The sequence below is a fragment of the Lycorma delicatula genome, chromosome 1 (genome assembly GCF_047948215.1).
Source record: "Lycorma delicatula isolate Av1 chromosome 1, ASM4794821v1, whole genome shotgun sequence".
Taxonomy (NCBI): domain Eukaryota; kingdom Metazoa; phylum Arthropoda; class Insecta; order Hemiptera; family Fulgoridae; genus Lycorma; species Lycorma delicatula.
Genome location: NC_134455.1, coordinates 207,148,829 through 207,159,523, shown reverse-complemented (window position 1 = coordinate 207,159,523; position 10,695 = coordinate 207,148,829). Strand labels below are relative to the sequence as shown.

At 28.4% G+C, this 10,695-nt stretch overlaps 1 protein-coding gene across 5 annotated transcripts in view; it reads right to left on the bottom strand.

The window, feature by feature from the left end:
- Positions 1–10,695, bottom strand: part of Rbcn-3A (rabconnectin-3 alpha) — a 518,724-nt gene that overhangs the window by 16,398 nt on the left and 491,631 nt on the right. For all 5 annotated transcript variants that reach the window (XM_075371055.1, XM_075371080.1, XM_075371085.1 and 2 more), the window contains 2 exons: positions 7,739–7,947; positions 3,520–3,664 (listed from right to left, as the gene is read on the bottom strand). In XM_075371055.1, the coding sequence (XP_075227170.1) occupies positions 3,520–3,664; positions 7,739–7,947 (354 nt within the window). The remainder of the gene's footprint in view (positions 1–3,519; positions 3,665–7,738; positions 7,948–10,695) is intronic.

The window sequence follows — 10,695 nt, the reverse complement described above, 5'->3', positions numbered from 1 at the left end:
TTTAAGAGAAATTTAATAATTACTTTTCCAGTATTTCAAACAATAACAATATTGATATACTTCAAACAAAACCTTGAATAATTTTGTTGATGGATCAGTATTTTTATTTCCTGTTACAAAATAAAAGGAAATAAAAATTAACTAACTGAAAACTTGTAGTTTAAATATGAAAGTAAATATTCAGCGGTAATTGATGAAATTTCTGCTAGTATTTTAAAAGAAGTCTTATATGGTATTGTTATCTCTCTTATAAATTTTATTACTGAATCTTTCAGTAATGGACAATTTCCTAGTTGCCATAAAACTTCTGTTGTTCTTTCTCTCCTTAAGAAATGTTTGATACTTAATTTTAAAATTGTAGGTCAAATTGGTTACTTTCTGAAATTTCTAAAGAACTGAAAAATGATGAAAAATTTACTTTTAACATTTCTTGAAGTTCATAATACATTAACAAACCTTCGTAAGGTTTTAGGAAAAAATTATCTACTGACAATCATATCCCAATTTCTGGAAAATATAACAAAAAGATAGCATTTAAAATTTTTGCAATCTAACTATTCAATATAGTTCTATATTTTCTAATGAAATTTTTCTGGTGAAAAAACTTAGTAGCTATAATAGCAGAGGGAATTGTTCTTGGTCCCTTGTTTTTTTATTGTTTATTAATGAATGACTTGCCTAAAAATACTTCAGCTGTTCATTATAAACCAATTTTTCACAGACAATAAAACTGTATCTATATCTGAAGATAATTATTTAAAAGGAATTCAAAACTGAAAGAGAGCAGCTTAAAAAATTATTCAATGAGTGAATTGTAACTATCTATATTTGAATATGGGTAAAAACTTGCATTATGCTTCAAACATGGACGTAACAGCTGATCATGTGGCACACAATCCTATTAATTATAGCAGTAGTATTTGTGCTGTCCACAAAGTTAAAGTTTTTGGGTATTTTATTAAATGACAAGTTCTCAGGGGATGATAAAATTGATTTCGTTTATAATAAAATCAAGCCATACTGATTTGCTTTGAAGTGCCTTAATATAATGCTAAGCTTGTCATCATTATTAAATGTTTATCATATCTATACACAGTGTTTGCAGTCAGCAACTGCAGTTCAATGTACTTTTCATAGAGAGTTTGGTAAGGAGCCTTCCTAGTAGGAATACAATTCACTCTTGGCACCAAACCTTCATTGAGATAGGCTGTTCTGTTAAATATACAAAATCACCAGGTAGCTCAAATGCCCTAGAAGCTGCTGTGGAACAACTCAAAGAAAGTTTTGCATGTAGGTCACAGAAATCAACTCTACATGCATCATGTGAGACTGGCATTCCATAAATGACTGTTTGGCACACAATATGTAAACGATTGCACTTTTAAGCCATACAAGGTAACCATGGTTCAATACATTACAGATGATGACAAAGTTGCTTGGCTGAATTTTTGTGTGGAAGTGGATTGAATTGCAAACAACGATACATTTATAGACAAAGTAAGTTTTAGTGATGAGTCAATGTTTCACATCAGGGGCAAGGTGAACACCAATAACTACCAAATATAGGGTAACAAAAACCCTCAAGCAACTATGTAAAACATTCTTCATAGCTCGAAGGTCAATGTTTTTTCTGTCCTAAGCAGACAAAGACTGCATAGCCTATTCTTCTTCCAGGAGGCAACCATAATATAACTGGTATCATGTATTTGGACAGCTTTCAAAATTTTCTAATTCCTCAGTTACATTATGATGACAAAGATGGACATCATTACTATCAGTAAGACAGGGTACAACCTAAATACCACTTAGAAGTTTGAGATTTTCTTGATACTAGATTCCCAGGTTGGTGGATTGGTTGTGAAGGTCCAACTTCACAACCATCCCGCTCCCCATATTTGACGCCACTAGATTTTTTCTTGTGGGGTTTCGTTAAAGATTGGGTTTATGTACTACCTTTGCCTGCTCATCTTGTTCAGCTAAGACTTTGAATTAATGCCGCAGCTGTAGAGGCAATGCCCGACTTACTGGCTACAGTCTGGAATGAAACTGACTTCAGGTAGGATCTATGTTGGAAGCCATATCAAACCAAAGTGAATGTTGGGTGATAAACTTGTTTTTTTCTATGGAGTGAGACCCCAACTGATTTTGTAATGTGCTGATTCTAATGTACACTAAAACCTCATTAATCATTTCAGAAAATGTGAGGATTAAATTAAAAGAAAAAATGGTGTCAGTAAGGATATTCTGATTGATATAGCCATACTTATTTTGTCTTATTTATTAACATTCTTTGTTTCGTTAAGACATTAAATCTCTGTTAAGTACATCTTAACTTCTAGTATTGATGATTATATGGATGAAAAGTTTTTTAATTTGACAACAAAAGCAGGTAGACAATTATCAAAAATACCCTCATAGGTGATAACAGAAAGCTCATCAAAATCAACTGCAAGCATATCGTTCACATCTCTAATAGTATAGATCAAATTTTTACTCCCATCAGTGGATATTTGGATTAAATCCTACAAAATAAAATATTCTGGGAAGACAAACAATAAACTGATTCTAACCAATTTTGTGAAAATTTTTGTGGAAATATAATTAATATTGTACAATATACTATTCACACTAATTATAATTTTTTGTCTTTAATAACTAATACATTTTTACATAAATGTGTGATTTAGTACATAAGATTAGATTTACTAAAAAAATTACAGGAATAATAGTAGCAAGTACAAGCACTGTCAGAATAATTTATATATATATTTTTTAATGAAGTTCACATTTATAATCTGTAGAACCAAACAGCAGATGTACTCTTCTCCCAACATCAATTCTACAAATACTATATTTTATTTTATGGCAAATTCAGTAAAAATGTAGAATGGAAACACCTAATGAAATGAAAGTTAAAGCTTTGCTGAAAATTCAGTAATTACATGCTTATCTTACTGTGCTGAGGGTTTAATAGATTGAGACTTACCCATACAAATGAAAAGTCTAATCAGGCATTATAAACAGCTTTTTGACATTGAATTCAACTCTTTCTGTATCAAGCATATATTTTTTTTTACAGAAAATTGTTCCTACTCATTTCAATTTCACAAAATTTATCTACGATACACCTATCACACTGTTCAAGCATTATGGAAGTTATGGAAAAATAATGTATCACATGATAAAACCAATATTGTTGTTAATTTTGGTTTTACAAATTAAAAAAAAAAATTGAAAGAGAATTAAAAAAATTCTGGTGGTGGGAAAAATAGAAAAAAAAAGTGTAAAACTAATTCACCAACAAAGTGGTAGGACCTTAGATGAACGTTTTATAAAATTTGCAAAAGTTATAATACAATTCATTGGCTTTTACTTTTGCTCTATTATTAACAGGAATACTACTATTTTACTGTGTAAATTTAAATTCTTAATTAATCTGAATGGTTTAAATACGAATAGGTAAGGCTTATTCCATATTTTCTTAAGATAAAGTATAGTGAATAAAAACAGATCATTTACCAGCAATAAGGCTTTTCTTCTGTGGCAACAGAGTGTCCCAGAGAGCTACATTTTTACTTTCAGAACTATGTCCAGCAGTTGCAACAAGGCTGCAAGAGCCAAGGAAAACAAAATCACTTGTTACTTTATTATGACACTGGTATGTCTGGAAAAAACACAACGATAATAATTTTAACTTTATTACTTTGTATTGCAATAATGTCTGAAAAACCTTACAGCTATAATGTATTTTTTTATTTGTAAATTAACTAAAAAATAAATTATTGTATTTAATGAACAATTAGAACTTCGTGAGTCATAATCTGTTATTAACATACATACAATAGTTACTGATTGAATTCAGAAACTAAAGTTACTGCCTGACTTCCAACCTTCATTCTTTTCTTGATGTCAAGCCATAACTTTTGACTATTGTATGAATTTCATTACTGTTCATGTTATGATTGATCTTGTACACGTTTTACTATGTAACATTACTTACAAAATCACTTCCTGAAGTCACATCACAGTATTATATTACATTTGATTACGATTGTATGAGTTGGATTTACTCATTATCAATATGTCCATTTATCCCTTGACTACAAATTTAATTATCTAAATTAAAGAAATGTATTATAACAATAAAAAACAGTTCATATTGTACACAGCATCAGACTTTGAACTCTAATTTTTACAGTTAAACATATTAATTATGATTATATTTATTTTATTTATATAACAATTTCCACTTATCAACCATCTTTAATAGTATGTTTGGGAGCTTGCGGATTATTAATCCATCCTCAGGAACATTGATGTGTTATAATTATAATTATTTACTTCACTAATTCACTAATTTATCATTAATTATACTAACTTGAATTTTAAAAACAAAAATTATAAATATAACAACTGATTGTCAAAAGGTAAAATAATGTCAACATTATCTGTCATGTAGTACGGCCTCAATTGTTATGTTCATGATTATGAAGCAGTACAGCCAACCTAAGAATCAAAATTATTGTTTAATATTTGTTTGAATAAATACATCATTTTCAATTATGTTTACTCATTTATCAAATTTCTATTAAGTATATATAATATTTTTCTTTTTTTTTTCTTTTTTTTTGTCTTCAGTCATTTGACTGGTTTGATGCAGCTCTCCAAGATTCCCTATCTAGTGCTAGTCGTTTCATTTCAGTATACCTTCTACATCCTACATCCCCAACAATTTGTTTTACATACTCCAAACGTGGCCTGCCTACACAATTTTTCCCTTCTACCTGTCCTTCCAATATTAAAGCGACTATTCCAGGATGCCTTAGTATGTGGCCTATAAGTCTGTCTCTTCTTTTAACTATATTTTTCCAAATGCTTCTTTCTTCATCTATTTGCCGCAATACCTCTTCATTTGTCACTTTATCCACCCATCTGATTTTTAACATTCTCCTATAGCACCACATTTCAAAAGCTTCTAATCTTTTCTTCTCAGATACTCCGACTGTCCAAGTTTCACTTCCATATAAAGCGACACTCCAAACATACACTTTCAAAAATCTTTTCCTGACGTTTAAATTGATTTTTGATGTAAACAAATTATATTTCTTACTGAAGGCTCGTTTAGCTTGTGCTATTCGGCATTTTATATCGCTCCTGCTTCGTCCATCTTTAGTTATTTTACTTCCCAAATAACAAAATTCTTCTACCTCCATAATCTTTTCTCCTCCTATTTTCACCTTCAGCGGTCCATCTTTGTTATTTCTACTACATTTCATTACTTTTGTTTTGTTCTTGTTTATTTTCATGCGATAGTTCTTGCGTAGGACTTCATCTATGCCATTCATTGTTTCTTCTAAATCCTTTTTACTCTCGGCTAGAATTACTATATCATCAGCAAATCGTAGCATCTTTATTTTTTCACCTTGTACTGTTACTCCGAATCGAAATTGTTCTTTAACATCATTAACTGCTAGTTCCATGTAAAGATTAAAAAGTAACGGAGATAGGGAACATCCTTGTCGGACTCCCTTTCTTATTAGGGCTTCTTTCTTATGTTCTTCAATTGTTATTGTTGCTGTTTGGTTCCTGTACATGTTAGCAATTGTTCTTCTATCTCTGTATTTGAACCCTTATTTTTTTTAAAATGCTGAACATTTTATTCCAGTCTACGTTATCGAAAGCCTTTTCTAGGTCTATAAATGCCAAGTATGTTGGTTTGTTTTTCTTTAATCTTCCTTCTACTATTAATCTGAGGCCTAAAATTGCTTCCCTTGTCCCTATACTAAATATTTTTCTATAATATTTATTTTATGAAAGTTATTGTTATATTCAAGAATATTAATAAAATTATCTGTGTTGTAATTATGATTATTTTCTAAGATATGTCTAGCAAAATTGCATCGTTCTTTATTTCCCTTATTTACACAATTAATGTGTTCATTAATTCTAATCAAAAAAGATAGGTTTGTCATCCCGATACATTCCAGATCAAAATTTGCTCATTTTAAACTAACATAGATAAACAGGGAGTATATAATTTAAATGCGCAAATAGCCATCTGAAATATATCAGGATTACAAACCGATCTTTTTCGGTTAGAATTAATGAACACATTAATTGTATAAATAAGGAAAATAAAGAATGATCCAGTTTTGTTAGACATATCTTAGAAAATAATCATACTTACAACCCAGATAATTTTATTAATATTCTTGAATATTCCAATAACGTTCATAAAACAAATATTATAGAAAAATATTATGTATATTTAAATAATAAACATTTTATACGTAAGCAACAAAATTTGAAAATGATGTATTATTCAAACAAATATTAAACAATAATTTTGATTCTTAGGTTGGTTATACTTTTTGGTTATACTGCTTCATACTAACGAACATAACAATTGAGATCTTCACACTGACATGATGGATAATGCTGACATTATTTTACCTTTTGACAATCAATTGTTATATTTATAATTTTTGTTTTTAAAATTCAAGTTAGTATAATTAATGATAAATTAGTGATGTAAATAATTATAATTATAACACATCAATGTTCCTGAGGATGGATTACTGAACTGAAAGCGCTTGAGCATAATATTAAATCTTGTTGGTAAGTGGAGACTATTATATAAACAAATTATATATCATTTCAAATGAGCCATGATTAATAAAATTATATTTATTTGTTAATATATGAATTTAGTAACACAAAAGGATGTTTATCTTATGCCGGACACAGTATGCTCAGTTTAGCTTTGTCCAATATTTTTTATACCCTGAGCTCTAGTGTTATTATTTGTTATTTGAAGATTAAAAAATTAGCAATATAGGAAAATAAAATAAGTTAGTTATTTTATTTTCTCTGTGACAACTAAGTATCAAAGGACATTTTTACTTTCTCTTACACCATACAATAATATTTGTGTCCAATTCAGTTAAGTTCATATGTATTCTTATACTATTACTAAACTAAAACATTTATTTTTTTGTTATTGTCATTAAATAATTAAACTTTACAAATTTTGCCAATCTAGCAGATTGACCACACCTCATGCCAATGATAAACCAATTAATCATTTTATATATAATTGCTATTTCATAATATTTTTTATTTTATTTTATTATTCTTTTGTGAAATTTTTTTGTATTCTGTATATTAATAAAGTTTATTATTACTACTATTATTATTGTTTTATATATATATATATTTATTAACATATTGACCATTGTGATAATAAAATTTAATATTAAATTAAATTTAAACCACCACAGTGAATAGTTAAGTATTCAAATTAACTATAATCCATATTAATTCCAAGAATCAATTTTTGCGGGATCCCGCATCTACAGTTGGTATTCAATTGTATAATTACATTAAAATAAATTGTCTTTATAATTTGTGAATTTTGGATTTGTCAAAAATGTTACCATTTTATAAACTTTAAAGTTATTTATTTTAATGTAATTATACAATTAAATACCAAGTGAGATGTGGAATTCCTGCAAAAATCAATTTTTGGAATTAATATGGTAAGTTTAACTTACTTTTTATACATAATTATGTATATGTCATTAATAAGACATACTAAGAATTTTTTTACTACTTTTTCTAAGTGATTAAACAAATACATCACTGATAACAATCAGTTTTTAATAAAATTGATTAAAATATTGCTTTTAAATGAATGAATAGATAAATTCTATTTTCAAATAAAATTAATGATACTTACAAAGAAAGGTCGGGAAACAGTTGAAGCTAATCCAACCTGAAACAGGCTAAGATTACCATCTCCATCTGCAACACCAAATTTGTTACCATGCTGACTGAATCGTACTCTGGTAACTTTAGCAAATGTGCCAGCAGGCCGAGCCATAGTAACTGCTTGCTGATGACCCCATTCCCACATCTGAACTGATCCATCTTGAGATCCAGTTAAATCTAAACAAAGAGAAGTTTACAGATTTAGTTATTTCATAAACAAATATTATGACCCAGTAAAAAATCATAATTGTTTAAACTTCTATTTAAATCCATATATCTGGTTCTAAATATCACTAATCCAAAATCTGTAATATATCAACAACAAGACATTAAAATGTAATTTATTGCAAAAGCAGTACTACATATATATTATCTTGTTATTTTATTAAAGTTCTAATGTAATAAAATATCTATCATCACACAAAGAGGTGAAAAATGCCAGAAGTTGGCAGTAAAATTAGGAAAGGAAAGATTCAGAGTAATGGAATGCTGTTGAACTTATAAATAAGAGTACCAACATTTTAGATTATGACAACTTCGCAGACTTAAGTAAATTTCTAGTAACTTTATAATTGTCTCACTATCAGAAGATTATTTCTTGTTCTACAATATTATCCACATAAATGAACTTCTTAAAAAAAAAATGTTAAAATTCTGTCACAGCTTCATTTATTCATCAAGTATTCCTCTGAACTGAAAGTTGCATACAAGATCAAATGCAAAAACTACTATCAGAAAACTTTATGCAAGATTTCTTCAGATGTTAAAAATGGACTTAAATGTCTGACACTGTATGCAAATGAACTGATGATATCAATGAGTTACATCTCTGATAAAATTTCAGTTGCAGATTTTATTTTATTATAGAATACTTTTTGTAATGGAGGATAACTTTTTGATGAAAAATTTTTTTTATAAAGTGTGATCCAATGTACCAAGTTAATAAGTAATTAGATTATTTAACTTTTTAAAGGAAACTAAATATAAAATGATTCAAGAGTGCAACATTTCAAAAGAGTTCACATATCATACCAGCTTAGAAGTGTTTAATTTCATTAGATGTTAATTAGTTAATTTAATTAGAATCATTATTATGGTTCACAGTTTGATTATATAAAAGTAATTAAAGATATTCTAAGTACCACAAATAAACTAACTCATATACTGTATTAAAGTTCTAACCTAATAAAATACTATGGCTATCATTACACAAAGAGGCCATTAGGAAGTTACGTGCATCCCAAATTTGCTGGTTTCACATCTCAAAAGTGGCCAGTGCTGTACTTAATAAATTATGATCTATAGATCATAAAATGTAAATAATATTGGGTGCAGTTTCCATGTGGTTACATCTCAGGAATGGTTGACATGAGACTGTACAACTTTACACTTCATCTACATTCATACATATCCTCATACATCCTCTTAAGTAATATCTTAACAGAGGTTCTGGAGGCTAAACGGAAAAGAAAAGAAAGTTTCCTGAGGCTGGGCAACTGCAAGTTGCTCGAATTAGTAATGGATAATAACCAAAATAGTCAATGTGCCTAAAAGAACAACACTATATCTTCTATCAATCAGCAGGTAAGTTTTTAAGTTAACTTACTTACTTGCATTACTTAAAAAAAAATTACATTGTTTTAGCTTTAACTGGCTGTTTTAAAAGAAGCAATGCCCAGTTGTCTGTAAATCATTTTGTCATTACTTTTGTTGCAGATAATACTAATGGGCACATGGAATGTCAAGGCAAGAAAGTTAATATGTTTATATGATTTTGGTGAAATGTTGTTTTAATCAAAAATATTTTTAAAATGTTTATAAAAGTCTGATTATGATGATGATCAAGTGTGTTAAATTTATGATAGAAAACTTCCTAAAATGTCATAATCAATTTTTTATAATATTGAGCTTATAATTGTTTCATGATTTAAAAGTTTATACACAAGTCTCAAGAAAATTTGGATGACAGATTGATGTGATTGAAATATATTTCTGATGAATATTAGCAGAGTTATAAGAAACTGAATTTGGAAATATGCAACAGTTTTGCTTAGATGGTTGAATATTTAGCATTCTGAATATTATTTAAAAAAATGAAAATACTCACATATGAATTTCTAATTTTATTTATGAATTTAAATAAATTTATATTATAAATTACTAAATTGTTTTCAATATAAGGGATATAAAGAACAATTATTTAATTAAATAACAATTATTTAATTGTTTTTTATAATTAAAATTTTAATTTTTTAATTAGGTTTAAAAATAACTATTTTGTTTGGGTTTTATTGCTTATGGTAAGAAAAATTCATTCATCTATAAATATTTAAAAATTAAAAACATGTATTCAATGTAATCAACATATAAGTTGTATAAATGTATACATTCAATTACCATCAAGTATTGCAAAAGGAAACAAAATAACATTAACTCCTCTAAAATATTATAAACTAGCATACTATTAAATGAGAAAAAAATATTCAAACACACACACACATGAAGTACAGTTCAAAAGTAGGGGCTGATGAGTTATAAATAGCGATTTTCCAACAGTGATTGGTTCACATGAGCACAGTTGCTTTAAGTGGTCTGTTGGGCATGTAACTGCCACACTGCCATCAGTTCATTGTTGTTTGCTTTTGTGAGAGTGTATTAAAATGAGTGTGGTAATAACAAATTCTGCCAGTGATCAGATTTTATAAATGCAAGAGGACATAATACAGCTGAAATTCACAGTCAATTGCATGAAACATGTGAGCCTACCGCAATTAGTGAAGGAAAAGTGAGACAATGGTATCATGAATTTAAGGAAGGTCATTCAGATGTTCACGACGAACACAGAAGTGGCAGGCCTAGTGTCCAGACTAACGAACATGTGAATGCAAAAGTGAGAGAAAATCATCGCTTAATGATTACCAGTGT